The sequence below is a fragment of the Streptopelia decaocto genome (assembly GCF_964273445.1).
Source record: "Streptopelia decaocto genome assembly, chromosome: 1".
Taxonomy (NCBI): Eukaryota; Metazoa; Chordata; class Aves; order Columbiformes; family Columbidae; genus Streptopelia; species Streptopelia decaocto.
In genome coordinates, this window is record NC_138663.1 from 64,172,954 (window position 1) to 64,195,305 (window position 22,352).

The window sequence follows — 22,352 nt, forward strand, 5'->3', positions numbered from 1 at the left end:
GAGCTGGTTTTGGCTGGGATAGAGTTAATTTTCTTCATGGGGTTAGGTTTTGAATTTGTGCTGAAAACAGTGTTGATAGTACCAGAATGTTTCAGCTACTGCTGAGCAGTGCTTACACAGAGCCAAGGCCTTTCCTGCTTCTTGCACCCCCTCACTAGCGAGTGGACTGGGGATGCACAAGAAGTTGGGAGGGCACACAGGGCACACAGCTGGGGCGGCTGACCCCAACTGACCAAAGGGGTGTTCCATACCATACGATGTCATGCTCAGCAATAGAAAACTGACGGAAGAGGAAGGGGAGGCCATTTGCGGTGATGGTGTTTGTCTTCCCAAGTAACAGTGACATGTGACGGAGCCCAGCTTTCTTGGAGATGGATGAACACCTGCCTGCCCATGGGAAGCTGTGAATGAATTCCTTGTTCTGTTTTGCTTGTTGCATGGCTCTTGCTTTACCTATTAAACTGTCTTTCTCTCAACCCAAGAGTTTTCTCACTTTTACTCTTCCAGTTCTCTCCTCCATCCCACTGGAGTGGGGAGTGAGTGAGCGGCTGCGTGGTGTTTAATTGCCAGCTGGGGTTAAACCACGACAGGCCCAGAACTGCACACAGCACTCACAGTTAGGCTTGCACCAATGCTGAATGCAGCAGGATAACCACCTCTTTTGACCTGCTGGTTATGATGTGTTTGATGCAACCCAGGATGTGGTTTGACCTCTTGGCTGCCAGGGCACACCCTGCTGGTGCACGTTGAGCCTCCTGTCGACCAACAGATCAGGTTGGGTCATCAGCTTCTCCTGGCAGATTACATCTGCTATCAGCACAAAAACTGAATCTGACATTTCCAATTGGAAATGCTGCTATGAGCAAAGGTATTTCCTCTAACAAGGATTCACAGTACAATGCCCATAGCTGCCACCTCCTGCTCTATGAAAGCATTAGTCATGCAGGAACTAAAAGCCTGGAAAGCCTAAAGGCTTGTCTTCTTTAAACTAACCTATTCCAGTTGCTGCCTTTGCATATTAAACACCCTTAGTCCTTCCCAAAAGAGACTGGACCAATCCCACGCCAATGAATCCCCGTTTGCCATCAGAAGTTACCTACAAGTGGAAGAACATGCTTCTGAGATGCACAAAACCCAACATTCTGCAGGACAGGGCAAGTCAGCTTGGTTCTGGTTTAGAGGAGCTGCAGACATGACAGAGCCTTAAGATGTGGCAGAGTCCTGTTTTGGCAGGGTCCTGTTTCAGCAGCGTTGAAAATCTTTCTCTGTGGATCATGGGCAAATGTATCATGCTGTCAGACGTCTGCTTTCGAGAGCCTTTTTGGACGGCAAGGGTTGCTCCCTGTGATGTGCCGTGGGTCCACCCTGAGAGCTTCACTCTGCTTCCCAGGGCTGACTCCCGAATCTCTGTACTTTTCTTGTCCTTTTCATTTCATATGATAAAACTTGTCTTTTCAAAATACAAGGATGGGGGAAGGGACAAGGTGTCAATATTTGGTAATTCAGAATACTACTAATACCAGAATCACTTGTGGCATTACCATGTCAAGGTAACTACATCAAGGCCACAACCTTACATTTAACGTGCTACTATCAAAAGTCAGTTAGAAGTGGGCTTCCCTTCCTATCACGAGTTTCTGTATTACCACAAGAGCAAAGCATTTCCTCCTGAAGGCTACAAAGGGGAGGGAGCTACGAGTTGTTCTCAGTCTAGAGTACTGTTTTAAAAACAGCAGCAAGGGGTCAAAAAGAAGAAGCGGGAGAATGCCAGAAAATCTCATTTACGCAGACTTGAACTTGACTGAACCAACCAGCTCCAGACTACAGGTCACTGATGTCCAAGGTAGGTCAATCGATCTGTGCTGAACTTTCTTTGTATTCTTCAGCCTTCCTACCACACATTTTAAAAGAGTGCTGTGGAACACCAAAGCCCCAAGAGGATGAAGGAAATATAGAGGGCAGAGCTGTGAAAAATGTGGAGTGTCCACATAATTTTTTAACCAAAATAAAGGGGACAATTATAAGGTCCCCTTTTCATTTATTAAGATGCAAATGTGAGGGGGAATTTCTTATGTGATACTAAGAGTGGTTTGTATCAGTTTAGGAGATTATTCCACAGCTGAACATCAATTGCTCCTGAAGCAGGTGTGTTCTCATGCAGCAGACTCTGATTCCTGGAGCAAACTGATCAGGAGATCAAGTGCCTCATGTTTCTGTTGTTCAAAGCAGTCTCCTGCATAACCCATTTCTCCTTGCTGAGCATAGTAGGCATTGCTTCAGGGTTTTCTTCTTCCTGACTTTGTCTGTACAAACTACTTTTTTAATAAATCAAGCATAAAATGTTTCATGGACAGATCTAGTTTAATTTAGTATAAATGACTTGGCAAAATTCTAACCTAAAATTTAACTTTCTTTGATACACTAAGAATTATTACATAAATTTTTGCTCTGGTTTTGCTACATCTGCATCAAATTACATCCTAAAATAACAGACTTCATACAATTAGTCTCTGTGTTTTATTTTTTTTTTTCTTCACTTTCTTTTTAAGATTAGTTTCTCTTTAACAGAAATAGTAGTTTCTATCTCTTGCCATCCCGTGCTTGTCTTTTGCATAAAGTGTGATGCCTTGGCAGCTATTTTCAGATGGCTGGAGTTTCTAAAACCCAAAGAAAGTGTTTCTATCACCTTTCAACAGACTACTTCATAGATATGTTGACAGGCACCCAAAATAGATACCACCTGATTAAAAGTTGTATTTTCCTTATAATTTAATGCATGTACTCCTACTTACAGATGTATATAGTTTTGATAGCATTTTTACGATTCCTTGCTTGTGTCTTTCTGGAAAATCTCTATCAAGTGTTCTCTTCTATGTGTTCACTTGATTTATGCACAGTATTTCCCAGTAGCTGTGCATATCTTACAGAAGAGAGCTCAAACATGGACTTCTGTCTTCTTTTTCCTCCAGCTTGCTATTTTCTCTTTGATAGTGGATTAACTGGATCAAATACAGTGTTCATAAAGGAAATAAATTAATTCCATAAGCCAGAAGAATGCACTTACTTAAACTCACAGAAAGCATTAACCTGTATGGTGATAGAAACAAAGGGGCTCCATTCTGTATATCACGATGACTTTGAAAGTTTTACAAAATTGCAACATCGTATTTCTTACTTTTATCCCCTTTTTATGTGCCACTGCCCTTCCTTCCTTCCCCACGTGCTTTTTTCCACAGTCATTTGTATTTATTATCTGCAGATGTTAGAACAGTTTTCACTTTTTCTGCTGTCTTATAGTTAATTATTAATACTAACCCCTTCAAATTTAGAATGATCTGCAGCTTTCAGGTTTGCTTCACTATTTTAGCCATTCTCACCACTCACATACGGATACGAACTGAATACAGACAAACGTAGACATTTTTCTCTACTTCTGAATAGATTTAAAATGCATATGCATGTGCCCATGTCTCCTCTATTATTGTCTGCACTGAAGACAAACCAGATGTGTTTCTGCTTATAGCAGCTAGTCCTCTAAAGTGTGAATGCAATGGCCAAAAATATTATTCAGGCATAGTTAAACACGGTCACGTAAATCAGCTGCTGTCATGTGTTCAGCATTTCTCATCATTTCCGTAATTTTTGTTCCATTTAAGTTGTTTCTCAGCTTTCTCTGTTCTCTGTTATTTTTGCCTGGTTTTAGAGTCTACATATGCAGAAGTGAAAGTGCAATCCCTAGACACAAATGCTGCTGACTACACATCTCCCGGTGAGTTTTTAGCTGCCTGCTAGAATTACATGGATTTAATGAGAGGAGAGCGCTCCTTATTTTCTAAAAGTTTAGCGATATAAAACTGGGAGACAGGAAGATACAATTGTCCGCTTTATATAGCCAGAGGAGGGGGAAGTTGATGTGTTGCATAATCTGTAACTAAACGCTTATTGGCTTCACTAGCATAGGAAGAAAAGGATCTTACAAGCCAGACCAAGAAACAATCTAGCCCAGCCTCATGTCTCCAACACGGGGAGAAAGTGAACAAGCAGAGATGGATAAGAAGAGGGTAGGCATAGCTGATACCTTGCTGTAACACTTTCACATGCATGCATCTATTCAGGGACTTCCTGAGATAGATGTGTTTCAAATTATGGACCCTCAGTGGATTTCTCTGCTACAAACTTGCCCAGTCTCCTCCTGGTTCTATATACAGTCCTGATTTCTATAATGTCCTTTGATAAGGGAAACCACAGTTCTTTCTGATATCACACAAAGAACCAGCTGCATTTCTTTATTCTGAGCTGTCCTCCTACTGACTTCAGCTGAAGTTCTCTGAAAGAGACAGTAAGCCGCCATACCCCATCCAAGGTTATATATAATCCTGACATAGCCTCTTCTTAGCCATGTCTTTTTCTGCAGAACTCTAGTCTACTACGCCATCATTTACTGCTTCCCGTTTTTGAACCTTTTCCTATATACTTTTTGAAATAGGAGTAGTAGAACTGCATGCACCATTGAAGATAGAGGCGAATCATGGATTTATAAAACCATGTGGCAGACAAACATCCCTGATTGTTGTTTGTTTTCCTTCTGAATAATTCGTAACATGTGAGGTTGTAGAGTCTTCATCCTAGGAGAAACTCAAAACTTGACTGTGAACGGTCCTAGACAACCTGCTCTAGCTGATGCTGCTTGAGCAGGAAAGTTGGACTAGGTGATCTGAAAAGTTCACTTCCAACCTAAATGATTCCGTGACAGTGTGGTCACAACAGTAGACCTGAAGTTGCCAGATCGTCTCTAGAATATTTTTATTTTTTATTTTTCATTCACATTCTAGCTGTTATCTATCCCTGGGTGTAAAGATTGCTTTAAGAGTGGGGTTACGAAACAGCATTACTAAAACAGCTATCTCACACGTAGTGTCTCTTGGAATTTTTTACTAAATCCAGGTTTTATTTGGGCCATAAGTCTTCTGGTTCATGCAGCTCTTCACAAGGAACTGCCCCAAAATGGAAGATCTACCCAGTTCTTACACAGTCAGTCCTGATACAAGTGATTAATTCAGCTTCTTTACTACAGCCTTATGTTCTGAATGCTTCCTGGATAGCTAACAATCCACTGGCCTACAGATCTCCAGCAACATACTTTCTCTTTGTGTGTTTGAAGACACAATGTGTTGGAAACACACGTGCTCAAAACTATGTTTCAGTCTTTTCCTTCTCAGGTTCTTTTCTGTCTAATTGGTTTTTTCTTATAATTTTTGGTCTCCCAGGGTTTGTGATGCTTTCTACTTTCTTCATTTGATGCCTACAGCTTTAGAAAGTTAATGATCTGTTCCCAATAGCTGTGTCAACTTCCTTTTACCTGTTCCCAGATCATTCTTAGTAAGTGCGTTGTGCACTGGCCATGTGTTGCCAGGATGCTGTCCTTCAATAAAGTATAGTCTACCTGCACGGATTTAATTCTCTCTCAGCAGCCCTTTTTAGCTTCTTTTTAATAAGCTTCCTGTAGTTCCCCTCTTCTACCCACTAGCACTCTGTTTTTCCTTATGTGGTCTAGTACCATGATGACTCTTCCTTTTAACCATTTCCCCGTATACATGGCATATTGGAAGCCACCTAGGAAGCATCAGGAGATTCAGTCTGGCTTCAGTATGCAAATATAGGCAGCCACAGATTCAACATCTTCCATGTCTATGCAGTTATCTGATACCTGAGGATATCTCAGACAACAGAAGCCACACATTTTCAGGTACCTGTCATCTGAGTATTTTAGTCTAGTGTGAAACGTGACAGGTGTTCTCAGCTTTTTATTCAGACTTCTAATATATGTGTAGAGCAGGTATGACATACCTGTAGTTTGCTTCTTAATGTTTTGTTTAAATTACAGTCAGTTTTGCATTTTCTGCTTGACTGTTTTTATACTCTGACCTCACCATTTCCCGAGGACACAGTGGTTTTGAAGTCACACATAATGGTAATATCACACTAACTGCTCTTTAGCCTGTGTCATCTTCCCTTTCTTCATTTTAAGGGTTACTTAGAACCTTCAGCCGCTGCCAGCTTGCTCTTATTAGTTTCAAAATCTATTTAAAACCTTATAGATGTTGTGTCCAGCAGCCTGACTCCCTTATGGTTAAGATGAGACCTGTTCCTCCAGTGTTTGCACACTCTGCACCAGATGTGTCCCTAATTCCTGAAGAATGAGAAACCTGGATCCTCACTCCATCTTCTCAGCCAGCTGCTAAAATGTTGCCTTTCCATTTTCTCCTCCAGTCCTGCATAAAGTACTCAAACCATTTCTGGAATTTCCACCTTAGGATTCCTGGTCATCAACTTCCTTCCTACAAGCTTCCATTTTTGCCAATAAAACTTCTCTCCACCCTTCCAGTCTTGTTGGTAATCACATGCACTAGTGTATCAGTAGATAGTTTGCACCTACCAAATATATTTGTTGATTAGCGCAATCAGCATGTTTTCAGGGTGCAACCATTTCCCGACAAAACCTCCTCAAGCAGAAAACCTGACAGGTCAGACCTCTTCTTGGGCCCTTTCTTCTTTCAAAGACTGGTTTAAAATCAGTCCAGTTTAATGCTATTCTGACAACTTCTTAGCTTTTCAGTAATTCAAATAGTAACACACAAGTAGATGTGAAAATGAGGTTATGAGACAGGACAGACCAGATATTGACTGCAGTTGGGACAAAGACTCAGGATGGCTTCCTCATTTATCTAAAACTATTTACTTTATAGAGCAGAAGTGATAGCAGCAAAACCCTCAATTTGTTTTTCAGATCCTAGTTGTCACACAGACACCGTAAAGTTCAAAGATAACAGAAGGGGTAAGTAAATACTCCAGTAGGTTTGTGAAGCAAGAAGAGATGGAAAGCTCTCCTTTACCTTTTAATTCAGTGTCTAACAAGTCCAATCAGCCACTGATTATTTCTCCTCTCTCAGACCTGCTTGTGGTCTATAACACCCAGCCAGTATCCACTGAGTTGGCAGACTAACGAATATCGCAAGGATCCCCTTGAAGTAAAGCCTGAACAAAAGTCCCTAAACAACAGCCAAAACAGAAAGAGAAAACATTTCAAACCCTCTGAAAAATTTGCTTTGTTAGGGAGTATAACATGGCAGGACCTTCATCTGGTATGTGAATTGGGTTTTGCTTCCACAGTATTTTGAAGGGGCAGATAAGGATCCTAGTGAGCACTTAACTCTAGTATCGAGTGCAGTGGAATTTAACAAAGCATTCTAGGCCATGCAGGAGGGTTCAGGTTGAATGTCTGTCATGGGGGAAAAAAAATAAATGTATTTAGCACAAGAATAAACATCAGAAGGGACAGCACTGAAGGGCTTTGCCTAATTCAAATGAGTTGCTTCAGTGTGAGCCTGGAAAGGGCACCTTTAAATGAGGGTGAGGTTCCCAGTTGTTTCCCTAATCTTTATTTTTGCTGTCTGTAGGTAAAAACTGTTGCTCCAGAACATGTGTCGCTGTATTGGCTGCTGTGATAACCCTCCTACTGGTCTTAGCGGTGTGTCTCATACTCTTCTGTAAGTCCTACTAAAATTGTAATAACTGCAATTAATTTGTGACTCTCGTCCACTGACCGACATCTAAGTCATGACCAGTAGGAACAGAAGGCTAGTTTGAAAGCACAGGATAGTAATTTTTAGCCATTCATGGCTGTGAGAAGAAATCCATAAAGGAGTTGAGTGTTTTGAAAGTTTAAAATTCCAAAAGAAAAAAAAAAAAAAGCCAAAACCCAAGTACAAAACCTTACAATGTTCAAACAATAAATAATTTATCATACAAATGTTTTGAAGAAACAAGATTAGATAATGCCTATTAGTAATGTAATTGTTATCCATGAGACTGTTTCAAGAAGATGATCTTCTATAATGTCACCAAGATGTCCATAACACCAAAAATCTTTAAAGAAATTTGAATAAAAGCTGATTTGAAAGAGATAGCTAAGTCACAACTTAAAGGAATTTGTTTGCACCTTACTTGAATAAAAGTTTAGTACTAGGTCTTGCTGCATATAGATCACTGAGTTCATAACAGACCTTGAACTACGTAAAAAGATATAATTTTATTTTAGAGATAAAGCAGTCTTATCTCCATTAGGAAAAAATAATAGACTCATGTGATACTTTCCTTTGAATATGGTATATGCTATAAAGGGAGTATAGAAAACACTAGGTCCCTGAGCAAAATTACAGAACAGAGGAACTTGATCCAGTGGTTCTGTCTTCCAGGAAATCAAGCAGAATCATTTCTTAAAATAATATTGATATTTCACAATTATTTCCTTTCGTCACTCACTGTCTGGCTCTAGGCTTACGGAAGGAGCTGATTAATTCTTTGCACTAAAAATCGAGATTCATTTATGCCACTGCACAGTTCAGAGTCTTGGGTGGTCTTTGAAACCCTTCTGGACATTTTTGGCAGTAGGGTTTCTGAAACCTTGATGTTCTGTAGATAAAACTGAACCAAGATATATGAGAAGTGATACGTTGTATAAGACAAGCATACATTTGTTAATTATTAAAATGTGGAGTATGATACTGAATCATTTAATGTAGTATTTGAGGGGATATTTCAGCCATTTAGGGGTATTTGTGGTTGCCAGCCAAAAAAATTGTATGTTCTCTTTATGGTTGACATAAGGCTAAAAGTTGCTTCATTTAGGCTATGAAAAATTCTCTGAGATGGAGTTGGCAGAAAAAAAATCTCCACATGTTAAAGGCTGGTCTTTTTGTTTCTCATGACAGGCAAAAGTGTGCCTAGGGAAAGGTATTCCCATTCCTGAAAAGCTTTGCCTTGCCAGTATTCTTTGTTTCTCAAGGAAATTATTCACTTCTGCAGCTTTCTTTGGAAACTGAACATCTTATTGGAATAAGATATTCAATTAGTGCACAAATGCTCCTCAGGACTTTTGTCAATAAAAATGTGGCTATAGAAAATACATTGGAAGAAGAGATGCTACATTTATGATAAAACAACCTATTTTTCCCAGACATGGGTACAAGGCAAAAATGGATTCTGTGTAACAGAGGTGCTCATCTCTCTAACTCAATAGTTACTCTTGTCAGCGTAGTTATGACTACATCCTAGTGTGCTGGACCCCTTTCAAGGTGTCATTCCTATGCACTATAGGGTATTCTGCCTGTAAGTTTGCATAGGTACTAGGGGAGTGGTTCTAACCCAAGGAAAGTAAAAGCTCAGGATTGCCACCTTCCTTGTTCATAGTTACAGTTGGGTGCTTCAGCCTAGTAATCCATCCTTTCATTATCAGTTTTCAGTGTCCAGAAGAGATTAGGTGCCACCTAATCTAACTGCCACCCTGCTTCTTTTCCCTCATCTTATTTTTGAGCTTACAGTTTGTAAACAAAGTTCTTCCTTTAATATTCCGTTTCTTTTATAATTTGCCTCTAGTATGTAGTCGGCAGAGATGTCAGTTCTTGTATGCGCTATGCCATTCTGATACAAGTTTCATAGAACTTTCTTAAATTCAATATTTTTTTCTCATTTTATATATTCTTTTTTTAAAAGAAATGTATCAGTTTTGGTTTCAAGTATAAGACTTTTACTCCTATAATTTTTAGTTTAATGTTTCTTTACTGTTATTATTAATCCCTTCATTGTTCATCTCCAAATAACCTCCAGAATGCCTCCCTAAACTCTATTATAGACAATTTAGTAAGTCCCTGTCAGTTGAACTAATAATACCCATTCATGGCATGGGCAATTGTGGCTTTAAAGTTGAGGTTTACTAAGCAGAGAAGCTGGAAGAATATCAAGGTTTTCTTACTGCAACACAGAGCCATCTGGAACAACATAATCCACTTTTAGCCTGCGTCATGATTCAACCCCAACCAGCAACTAAGCACCACGCAGCCACTTGCTCACTCCCCCCTCCAGTGGGATGGAGGAGACAATCAGAAGAGTAAAAGTGCAAAAACCCATGGGCTGCGATAAAGACAGTTGAATAGGTAAAGCTAAAGCTGCTCATGCAAGCAAAGCAAAACATGGAATTCATTCACTGCTTCCCACGGGCAGGCAGGTGTTCAGCCATCTCCAGGAAAGCAGGGCTCCATCACACGCAACACCATTGGGAAGAGAAACGCCACCACTCTGAACGTCCTCCTCTTCCTTCTCCTTCCCCCAGCTTTATATACTGAGCATGATGTCATATGGTGTGGAATATCCCTGTGGCCAGTTTGGGTCAGTTGTCCTGGCTGTGCCCCCTCCTGTCTTCTTGTGCACCTGGCACAGTGTGAGAAGCTGAAGTGTCCTTGACTATTTAGCAACAACCAAAACATCAGTGTGTTCTCAATATTATTCTCATCCTAAATCCAAAACAGAGCACTGTACCAGCTACTGGGAAGAAAATCAACTGTATCCCAGCCAAAACCAATACAGCCTGTTCACTGTGAGTGATCCTTGAACTCTGTAATTTCAAAAGTAACTGAAGTCTTGACTAAGTTTCTAAACTGATAAAACCAAAGCCCTGAAAAGACAAGAAAAACACATAAAACCCACATGAGCTTCTCAAGTAAAATAACTATAAGCTTAGTTCATCTAAGGCCTCAGCTGCTTTCTTCACCCTCTCAAAACTCCTTCTCCTTTTTCTCTGTGATAAATTCATGCAGTCTAGCTAGTCATCAGATAATAAAAATAAATTTGTAAGCCTGCATCCACAGTCCTTTTTTCTGGGAGTCAGAAGCCTCCCATGGAGCACAGATTCCTCACAACCACTGTGTCAGAAGAAAGAGGAAAATCAAGACTATTTCAGCCTGGGTGTCTGCTTTAAAACCTAAAATGAACTCTTCTGTCTCATTTTGATCTAGGGGAGCAGCTCCATTAAATAAGCTTCCACCTGGGCCACAGGTGTGCTCTCACCCCAGTTGTTAGGGGTAGCAGCAGACAGTGACCACAGCTCCAAAACGTTTAACCAAGAACAGATTGGCTTGAGCACTGATCTCTCAAAGACAGCTCTTATTTCTTATTGCTATAGTTACACCTCTACTGTACACCACATTTACCGCTTCTCCAAAAATGTGTTGAGCATTTTTTGTTAAATTTCAGAATTAGGATCTTCGGAAATCTGCTCCATAGTATGGTACTACAGTTTGGGTTTGTTTGTTTGGTTGGTTTTTTTTAATGGGGGAGCAAAAAGGTGAGGAGTAGGTGTTTTGTGGGATGTGATAGTGGGGGTCAAAGAGGTGAGGAAGAGCTCTGACGGTGTAGGGCAAAATGGTCACCCATTCAAAGCAGCAATTGTATTCTTATTTCCAGACCACCCAACTGCAAGCAGCCCACCTGACTCAAATACATTCTGTACCACCTGTGAAGACGAACTAGGTAGGTAACTCTCTGTCATTCAAAAGACAGTTTCCAGAAGTCTGTTAGATTGCTTTGGGCAGGGGACAGGGAGGAAGGGGGAGGGAGTGTGTCTGGATTGTATTCAGAAGAAGAACAAACAAAAAAATCTGACATCTCAGGAATAAAAAAACCTTATCCTGTACACTCAGGATGAGCTCTCCAGGCCAGACACATTTCACATTTTCACCTTCTTTAAAAGCAGTGCTTGGTCAGCACTGCATTACTGTTTCAGAGGGAAAAACTGATTGCTCTCTCATGCAGAGGAGCCCAAGGCTAGGTGAACAAACATGAATATAACAATCCCTTTGCTATCACAGCATTGTAGTGAACATGATGGATCAACATCAGTGTGCTGCTTTTCAAATACCCCTCCATTCTTAACATTTTAACTAAGTGCAATTCCCTTTTGCTGTTTAGGAGCAGCTGGATAACCAACCAAACTATACCATGCAGTCTCTGTCTCCCTGAATCACATAACTTTTCCCAGATCTCTTTGTCTGTTCCTCCCAGTACCCTGCATGGCAATGGAGAGAAATGTCCTTTCAGTAGCATCACTATTGCCATGTTTTGCAGCAGGCAAATAAGACTTTCAAAAAATGAAAGCTGCTTTTTGCCCTGACTACTTATCTTTATCTCCTGAGCAAAGATTTAAAAGGCTGGATAATGTTATCTGTGATTCTGCTTCTCTGACTCATGCCTAGTGACTCGTGGGCTGGTATTAGCTACAGAGACTGGCAGGAATCCCCGGTCATCTGGTGAAAGACATAAGCAGGACCGCACAGGTGCTTTTCTGACTGTAACTTACTGTCTTACCTTTATTTTGTAAGCAGATCCTTTCATTAGTATGAACATGGATTTTTCCACACCCGTTCTTCCCTCCTACAGGTTGCCCCCAAGGATGGGAAAAAAACAGGGAAAAATGTTACTTCTTTTTTCCAAACTCACAAATGAATGATTGGAATGCCTCCCGTGAAGAATGCAGAGACAAGAAGTCAGACCTGGTGATCATTGAAAACAAGGAAGAACTGGTGAGATCTAAACTCATGGGGCTGCTTCCTGGGTTGCTTCACCTGTATGCCAAAGGGCTGCTGGATTACACTTGTGTCTTCTCAAGTTAGATGCCTTTGTGGATCTTGAATCTACTGTTAGCCATGTACCCCAAGCACCTCTGTATGGTAGCAAACACCTTCACAGTGAGACACATCTTGGTGGTTGAAGTCTTGCATCTAGAAGCTTCTCTCCCCAGGCACGCTCCCATGGGAAGGAGCAAACTCTCTGCCTGGCTGACTTACATTTTAAAGGGATTTAGCATACAAAGCAAGACCAAACAAGTCAAACAGATGCTGATTTGTGAGAGCCATTGCTTTGACAAAAACTGAAAAATCTTTCCCATCACAATCAGAATAGAAGAGCATCACCAGGTATCAAGTCACATCTGGCTAACTACAATGTATATCTTTAATGTTATCACAGATATATGATTCTATTTAGTCTATTCTGAAGAAGCCTCAGGAAGAGAGATGACATTAAATAAAAACAGAAAATTCAGCCTCTGAAGCTGTGGAGACAGTGTGGCTGGATGCACACTGTACTTTCTGTGTTGGCTATCTAGCACTAAGCTTTCTGTGTACCACTGGTGAAGAAAATGTCATTTTAATGTATTATCATCATTTGTTTCCTTTCCAGGATTATCTTCGTTCAAAATCAAGAGGTCATTACTACTTACTTGGTCTCACATACTCTGAGAGAGAGAAGAAGTGGAAGTGGATTAACAACATAGAATATTGCACTGACATGTAAGCTTATTCCAGCAAGTCACTGTGATACCATGACCAGAAATAGTGTAAACCAAACCGAACAAAAATAACACATACACATACACAAAAGCAAGCAAACAAACAAACCTCAAGCCACCAAACAAACAGGGGGTACAAGCAAGATTGGGGAAGTGAGTAACAGCAAGATACCAGGGACTGCAATTCGTAGCAACCTGATTCCTTGAAATTCAGGTGTTTCAGCACATCCCTGCGAAAAGTCAAAGGGGGCCCATAAGTCACATGGGAACACAGGTGTGTCACATCAGGATGGCAAAGAGAGGAAACATGGCCCATGTACTTTTGTTGAGGTCTGGGGAAGAAAATTAAGGAATGGGAAGGAGACTCCAATCCCACTGACAACAGCTTAGCAGCAAGGCCAGGTGCCACTCTGCCTTTCAAGGAAGTGGCACTGACTGTATCTTTCTCTTTCTGTTCAGGTTTACTATAGCAGGAGGTCACACTGACTATTTCTGCGCTGTCATTGGACATGGTAAAGTAGCAACTGCATCTTGCAATGGAGCCTCAACAACACAAAATATGTGTGAAAAAGCTGCAAGTATTTCAAGAAGTTGAAAGAAGAGCTAAAAACAAGAGGTCCAGGCAGTAATGTCATCCTCAGCTTCCCGTAAGAATGGCAGATGGGATTTGTCTTACTTTAGCTGCCTAAGTGTCTAGTCAAATGGACTCTTACAGGCTCCCCCTAGACACCTTGCCAAGCCTAGCACATTCTTTCCCAAGATGGATGTCTGAGATGGGAGCTCCTCTAGAGGAGCTCATATTTTCACACATTAGGAGTCTAGGTCACTTGCTTATACCAGATGCCCAACTTTCAGGCAGCCACTGTTCGGTGACGTGAGTCCAACCTCAGCGACAGGTGTGATCACCAGCAGACCCTGTCTCTCATAGGCACATGCATATATATCCATACCTTCACAGCCCTGCCTGTGCACAAGGAGGTACTTCAAACCTTTGCCATGCACTGGTCTTCCCTGTAGCTGCAAGTGAGGGTTAATACATATTTATATTTTGGATCCTGCAGAAAAGTGCAACCACACTCATTGCCATGTGTGCTTCCAGTGTTTTCCCTGAACACAGCTTAAAGTGCTAGGACTGAGGTCACAGCCACAGGTCAAGACCTAGTTTAGCCGGTGCAAATATAAGACTAAAAGATGCTTGCTCTGCAACCCAAACATGAGACAAGAAACACCTGACGGAGAGAAGAAATGGATGTGATTCCATGATTGCACCATTGGCCAAGGAATGACACACCTGTTACCTGGACCACCCTCCACGCATGTGTGTTATCATCTGCATTCTAACTACAGATCTGGTTATATAAAAGGAAGGAGATTGTTGGCTGGTGCAACTTTCTACTTCAAAAAAGTTTTCAACTCTTTTCCTTTGTTACAGGAAATATAGATGTGATCAGTTTTCGATCAGTAAGTCCAAAGACCTCATCATAGAAACCCTCACTAGTATTATCTTCTAGATGTGTAAGGTATCAAGAGACATTAGAGATACACTGGCTAAGAAAGCAATGGGCACACTGATAGATGAATGAGCAGATGGCTAATAATGGCATAATAATCTGATAACAGATCCTCTTCTAGCATATGAATGGAAGACACCTTGACTTGCTACCTTCTTGTATATTTCTTAGATGAACAGAATATCATAGAGGGGAATGAAAGGGAGAGTAAGGAGAAAAACACATTAGAATCAGCTTGTGAGTTGGAAATAATCCTGTCCCTGGCAGCTGACCAGTGGAAATGGGAAACATCTCATAGAAATCAACCATTTAGGAATAACTGACTGTCTGTGTGTACTTAAGAGAAGGCTATGGACCTTGAGAAGCATATGTGTCTGCAGAAAGGATGGCAAAGATGCAAGTGTCAGGAGGATTTAACATCCAATATATAATATAGAGCTTGACTAGAAGAAGCAATATCATCCATTTTCAATGACATTCTCAAAAACAGCCTGGACACAAGACAACAAGGATGAAGATTCTGACTTTCATTTTTCTCTCTTGTTTCAAATTGAAAATCTGAAATCAACAATTTCAGCTGTGCTGTAATTCAACTAGATGCTGTGAATGACCTGGCTTGTGCTCTCCCATCCTGTTCTATTACAAAACTATACTCAGCTTCTATATTGGACAGGAGTCTGGAGTAGGAAACAATGCCAGATCTGAAAACTGGTCACAAGGACAGGTACCTATGGACAAGCACATTCTTACAGATTAAAAAGAACATGTGTAGCATCACTATCCAACAGTTTAGCAAATTCCTTGGAAATGGATCTGACTTTGGCAGAAGTAACTGTGCTGATTTTACACTGAAACACAGAGATTGCAAATTTCTATTGTTATCTATCACAGACAATTAATATTTGTGTAATTAAGCTCAATTATATGAGAACATGCTGGGTCGGCCAAGATAGGGTTGATTTTCACAGGAATCTGGGAGGGGACACAGCCAGGACAGCTGACCCAAACTAGCCAAAGAGGTATCCTATACCATAACAGGTCATGCTCAGTATAAAGTAGCCGGGGAGAGGAACACTCACTGCATGGGATCGCGTGGTCCAGGGCCCTCTTCCTTCTACAGGACCTCCAGGGCAGCGCAAGTGGGCATTGGGCATCCCTTGCTTTGTATATCCTTTCATTGTTATTATTATTGTTTATATTTTTCCCTTTTGCTGTTCTGTTAAACTCTTTTTATCCCAAACCACAACCTTTGCCTTCTGTTTCCTGATTCTCCTCCCCACGAGGGAAGGGGTGAGTGAGCGACCACGCGGTTCTGCAGTTCTAAGTTGCCAGCAGGGCCAGACCACAACACAGAAGAAGTGCAATGCATGACTGTTGCTTTAACAGTTTCTTCCTGTCTCAGAGTGTTCCACGTAAAGCTCTTACAAAATTCATCCTGAAACAAACAACTTTGTATGAGGATGTAAGCTGAGATACTATTGATAGAAAGCATCAGAAATTAAGATTAAGCTATGAGAGCTGCAACTGAAGCCGTACCCAAGGCTGTTTTAAAAATCTGCCTGCTATAAAGCTGTTCTCAGATGTATCCACCACCACTTCACCTATTTTCAGTGGCAAAGTAGAGATTTTTGATAAATCAAATAGCTTCACCATACAGATGGCATATTCGGGATTATGACTGCATTTCATCTTGAGAGAGACATCTCTTACAGTATTTCATTACTTTAGCTGATGCACAATAGTTCAGAATTCAGGCTTGAAATTTACAATTGCTTTTGGCAATAACATAAGGTAATATCATATAAGATCAGTGTACCATTTTTCTTTTAGATCATTTTATTTGTAGTGTCTCTTTCATTGTATCTTAGTGCATTAATTTTAATTCCTTTTCTTTACACCACAAACACCTGGAACATACCTTGAAATCCTCATTCTCCTTTTCTTCTGTTGCACTGCAAAATTCAAGTTGTGCAACTGAGACGTAAACAGTGTGAGACAACAGGCACTTCTACTTAAATTTCGTTATCAGAAGAGAAATCAGCATCACAAAACGCATACGGAAAGAATGATCAGTGGGAATTTGGGGTGTCAAAATACAACAGCATGATGGACTTTGGATACAACACAATTTCAACATGTGCTTCAGATTATTGTTAGTTGTGGAATTCTATTCTTATGTGGAAATTTGTTCACAAGCAAAAAAAAAAAAAGCCCAAAACACCTCAGAACTTACACCTGCTGTCTCATTCAAATGCCTGTCTTTGAGAAAAACTAATCTTTAAATGCAACAATGAAAAAGAAGATTTCTGCCTGATCAAAAAGATATTTTGCTTTTGAAGTGTGCTTATGCTCTTGCCTAGACATTATAGATAGAAGTGAGGCAAGATGTTAGACCCCCAATACCATTTGACTTCAGGAACTGATTTCTTTCTTTACTAACTCCACTATTTTTAGTTCAATATTGCGCCTGTTGCAGATAAAAGTGTTGGTGGGCTTTGTTTGGGGTGGTTTTGTTTTGTTTTGTTTTTTCAAACTAAAACTTCCAAAAGAAGGTAATACACAGCCCTCTGGGCCAGGAACAAAATGTGGCAGAGAGATGCAGTACAAGTATTTTGAGTAATTCTGTACAGAAGTAATAAATGTTAGCCTATTGCAGCCAGACAAAAGAAATGAGAATTCCCTTGCAGTTCTGTTTTTAAGATGCACTTTGTATTTCAGACCCACTCTGCACAGCTGTACTTGACCTTTGCGCCTAAGTCATAGCCAGCTGCTGAAGTCTCTGTGATGAGGAATCATCTCCCCTACCTTTAGTTACTGCCCCCAGGGCCAAGCTCTAAGCTCCAGTCACAACCAAGAGAGACTTGGGCAGAACAAGGGCAGCGGCCTTCAGCATGATCCATCATACCCGTGGTGGGAGCTGCCCTTGGTTCAAGACCCAACTTGCTCTTCAGGCTCTGGACCTCCTGCTCCCTCTCTCCTGTGAACAAAGCTGAAACACACACACGTCTGGCACAATCACCCGCCCTTCGGGGACACGAATCTTCCCTGGGACAGCATAGTCACCCTGCGCTTTGCCGGGCGGGCACCAGAGGGCAGCCAGCCCTCAGCGGAGACCCGCTGTGCCCGCTTCCTGCCGGCCACCGGCCGCGCAGCTCCGGCCACAACCCCAGCGGTGCCGGGGGACGTTTCACACGCCACACAACTCGGGTGCCTGGCCCCCGGTTGGGGAGGCTCGTCCCCTTGGCGCTGAGCCCAAAACACTGCCCCCTACCAGCCCTGCCAGCCTCGGGGGCCAGTTCCCCGGGCAGCACACCAAATGCTCTGAGCCTCAGGGAACCCAGCTCAGGATAGGCGCTCAGGATAGGCACTCAGGTCTATCCCACTCCAATCATCTCCTCTGGCAGTCCTTTAAACCCAGACACCCCCTCCCACCACTGCCCCCAGCCCCAGGGCTGCAGCCGGGGTCTCTGAGCTTGAACCCACCAACTCCATTGGCCTCTCCACCTCCAGCTGCTCCTGGCCCCAGATGTCACGGTGCAGTGACACAAGTCCCAGCAGCCCAGTGACAGCAGAGATGGGCATCTGAGCTCCTCACACAGCCCTACATGCACAGACACCCACTCTGGAGCACACTTGGCACACGAAAGATGTGCAAGGGTAGGTCTCAGGGAATCAATCCCCAAACGAGCTTCTCACCCAACAATCAAACTCAAGCCATCAAAACAATTTAGGTTCCTTTAACGACATCGGGCAAGATGAGATATTTGCGTTTGTGGCTGTGCCACCTTTCTGTTTCCTCCTACTGGGCAGATGACCAAATATATAATCCTAAAAATGCACACTGGGTTTTGTGGAGAAATAGTAAAACCCTTTGTTCAGGAAAAGAGGCACCTTAGCACCTTCTTTCCAAAAATTCCACTTTCCGTTCACGAACATGTAATCCAAGAACATTTGTTTCACAGCTTCCTGAAGGAAGCAAACCATAAAACCCGCAGCAATCCCCATGCTGAAGTGAGACAACTCTGCCAAGAACAAATGCACATTCTTAATTGAACAATAAAGGTACAATATATGCTATGGTGTAGGGACAGCCAACGGTTTAGACCACTGCCTTCAGTGGTGTACCTTCTCCATCGTGGGTCACCCACTGGCCACAGTGCCTTCAGGCATGTCCTTGCTCCAGCATAGCTCATGCACCAGCTGCAGTCCCTTCAGAAGTAGAACCTTTCAGCATGGACCTCCTTCAAAGAGTGCACTTATGTTTCCAACAGCCTGTCAAGAGCCAGGGCACCAAAAGTTTAAGTTTTGGCATGAGACAGACAGGGTATTTACACTGGTTTCAGAGATAGCTGGAATTGGTTCTGGCTGGCAGCACACAGTTTGTGGTCTTCACGTACGTCACCATTGCCATCCCCTGATACCCCCCTGCAATTTATGTCCTTTACATTTCGCCCTTCACCTCACCGAAAGATATATTAGGAATTGTTTCATCTTTATATAAGCTTTACATTTAACATCATCACAATCTTAATGTGTGTTCATTATAAACTCCATCCCCAGACCCTGCAGACCAGACTAGTGTAGTTAGCATCTCATCAGTGTGAATGCAACACACATCACAAACGCACCCCTTCCCCAGCAGACAAAATTGTCAGGATCAACACTGCAGCAATCTTAACATATGTTTTCCAACCCCTTCTAAAACTTTTTCCAAGGTCAATTGTACTACTGGACTCCAAACATTATCCTTTGCCATGCTGCTAATCTTCTGCTTGTCTTCTGGCATGCTCCCTCCAGTACAATACATGTAAGTTACTCCTTGACATCCTACCAGCTAATCAGCCAGTACTGGAGCGGCAGTAGTAACAGTGCTCAGACCTTGGAGCTCTCAGGCCATGGCATCAGCAATCACCACTTTTTCAGGGTCCTTTCCCCCATGCCTGTAAACACAATCCAGCAGTCCAAGCAACTGCAGTCTATCACCTCCTCCTTCACAGTCACTCTATGGTGATGTCTCACACCCAATAGGATCAGCAAGATCTGGCCATTGCTCCACGCAGCCCTTCACTAGGGGATCCCAAAGCCCTCCTCTGTTGTGCAGGGCAGTGCTTGCAAGTAGCATAGAGACCAAACTCCCCAGAACTTTGCTCTCCCAAGACAAAACCTGCATCCCATTTGGTCTGGCTTCGCAGGACCACCACAGCCACTGCAGGGGCACCAGTTGCTGCAAGTATTCAGCATTTCTGTGATCTCACTCTGAGCAAAGAACTATGAAGAATGTTCACGCTCTGGGGAACAGCACTCCCATCTCATTCCCCCCCACAGAGGTACCAGGGTCCCCTCTCAGGCAATCACTTTAAGACGACTCGCTGCTCCTGCAGCTGCAGCCCAGCCCACCTGGCACACAGCTTTCCATCTGGCCAGTTCATTAGTATTAACTACTCACTTCTGACCAAAGGCCTCCCCTTTGCCCTGAGCATTTGCTAATGCACACTGCTCTGAAAAAGATCATCAGCCTGACTCCCTCACTCTGCTATGCAGCCCTGGTCTCTCTGAGGCTCGGAGGAGCCATCTATCTACCTCTTCCTAATCACCTTTCCACCCAGCAATGGTCTCCCCAGGTCCTTCCTTTCTCCAGCTGTTCACACACTGTCTCCACTCACTTCTGGACACACGTGGGCTGCACTGCTTCCACCACTGTGTATTCTCAGGACCAAGACCATGGCTCCTTCCAGAGTCTCTCTCATTACTCCAGTTCTGGGCCATGATAGCACTGCGTGTCACACACTTGCTGCAACAGCTACCATCCCAGGGCAAAACATTCTCCTCCCAGGGCAATCTCAGCTGATTTATCACCAATTCACACAAATTTCATTTCACCAATTCAAGTACTGTGGGGGTGGAAAGAACACAGAAAAACAAATGTTAGTAAAAGCCTTTCTCCCCCTTCCCCTGCCTCTGTCTAAGCCAAACATCAATCCCCTCCTGTCCTTGTCTCCGCTTCCCCCACTTCCACCCAGTGCATACCAGTCCCTCCCCTGAGCTGAGGGCAGCTCAGAAGATGGCGCTGAGTGCCTGGCACTTCTCTTTACTGCTCAGCCTTGTTTACTGTGTCCTAGTGCTCCCAGGTAGGTGGGTGAGATGCTGCCCCCATGGCTGCTGTCCCCAGGGCTGCCACTGCCTGGCAGGGGTGACCCAGGCTGCTGACCCCTGAGCAGGCAGCCCTGTCAGGATGAGCTGCCATCCTCCTCCCCTGGCAGGGGGATCGCAAGGGCCACGTGGGCTCTTCCCATGGCTGGAGCTCAGTCGCCCTAGGCGGCAGCACCAGCTTCAGAGCCCTCTGAAACCTGTTCTCACTGCTCCAGGGCAGTTCATGGTTTGCTTCTGCCCAGATCTCCTACACTGGGTTAAGCCTGCCATTCCCACACAGTAACTGCTCTGTGCAGCAGGAATGCTTCCTGAGTGCTCAGCTGTGCCCAGAGCCTGCTTTTTGAGCAGCTGGGATCAATGGACAAATACCAGGGTGAAGACAAAAAAGCTTCATCAACTGTGAGAAGATGGGAGACCCACCAAAACATGGTCCTGGCTTAATCTGAGCCCAGAGGGAGAAAGAGGCCAAGGTCTTCTACAGTCAGGTTCAGCCAGGACCCTCAGATCTGTCTCCTGCCAACCAGAGGTTGAACTGGAGAACCCCATGGAGCAAGACAAAGCCCCCCTTAAAAGGAGAGCTTTTAAAAAGGCTCCAAGCAAGGCAGAAATTCCCACTGCCCTTCCCTGGGATTCGATCTTGAAATCCATACGCCCTCACCTCAAAACAGTGGCTTTAGTTAGGCTTGTATCTGCCAGTACCCCTAAAGCTGCAGAGCCCTCTGGCTCTCCCCCTTAGGAGTCAAGATGATCACACTTTGCGACTCTGTTACCTCCTTACTTGGTGCTTTTCCAGCAGGCCACAGGTTCTCTGCTGGTAAAGACTGTCTCCACAAGGACATAACCACTTCCATTATATTGGACCCTGTTCTTCTCCGAAACTAAACGCTGCTGGTCTCCAGTTACAATTTATGGTGGAATTACAATTGCTAAATACAAAGTCAGCAAAACAAACCGAAAAACTCAGCGTACTACACATCCTGTTTCAGTGCAAGATCTCACACATGGACAAAACAAAACAAAAAAAGAAATATAAAAAATTCCTCCCCCATGCAATTTCTCATTGCCAGCACTCACTGTAAAAAAAAAAAACAACAACCCCTCCCCCCCCTACACACAAAAAAACCCCAAACACCAACTGGCCATGTTATTATCAAGGACCCAGCTCACAAGATTTACTAGGATGGCTGTCACCTGGTGACATGTGCAGTACTTCATCTTCCCCCAAGGCCCTGCCACCATGTGATGGCCCCCACCAGGCCCTTGCAAGAGGTAAACAGAGGAAAGCTGACTTGCCCTACACCTGTAAGGGGAAAGTCTCCCATTCAGGAGAGCCAACAGCAAAAAACAAAATACAGAACTTCTGCCTGAAACCTCTTCTGACGAGATGGAGACAACTCTCTGAAAAGAAACCGCCAGAGAAAACCAAACCCAAACGGTAAGAGATAAGCACCAAGTTATATAACCGTTTTGTGATCCAAGTGAAAACACATTTGCATCCTGCCGGGGGACGG

The 22,352-nt window shown here is 43.0% G+C and overlaps 1 protein-coding gene and 1 long non-coding RNA gene across 4 annotated transcripts; one reads left to right on the plus strand and one right to left on the minus strand.

Moving 5' to 3' along the window:
- Window positions 1-1,719: 1,719 nt before the first annotated feature.
- Window positions 1,720-17,377, plus strand: LOC309451227 (C-type lectin domain family 5 member A-like). Of its 3 annotated transcripts, XM_082074797.1 has the most exons (9): window positions 1,720-1,843; window positions 3,704-3,769; window positions 6,788-6,835; window positions 7,458-7,547; window positions 11,299-11,364; window positions 12,087-12,167; window positions 12,271-12,413; window positions 13,072-13,181; window positions 13,640-17,377. In XM_082074797.1, exons 1-9 carry the CDS (start codon window positions 1,765-1,767, stop codon window positions 13,773-13,775), a joined length of 819 nt encoding a protein of 272 aa, XP_081930923.1. In that variant the 5' UTR covers window positions 1,720-1,764; the 3' UTR covers window positions 13,776-17,377. The 3 variants fall into 3 exon arrangements, with proteins under 3 accessions (XP_081930923.1, XP_081930924.1, XP_081930925.1); XM_082074798.1 differs by lacking the exon at window positions 12,087-12,167; XM_082074799.1 differs by lacking the exons at window positions 6,788-6,835; window positions 7,458-7,547.
- Window positions 9,242-22,198, minus strand: LOC309451244. The gene is made up of 3 exons (XR_014186219.1): window positions 22,018-22,198; window positions 12,199-12,264; window positions 9,242-10,510 (listed from the first exon to the last, which is right to left on the minus strand). It is a non-coding gene; the product is annotated as an uncharacterized lncRNA (long non-coding RNA).
- Window positions 22,199-22,352: the final 154 nt, after the last annotated feature.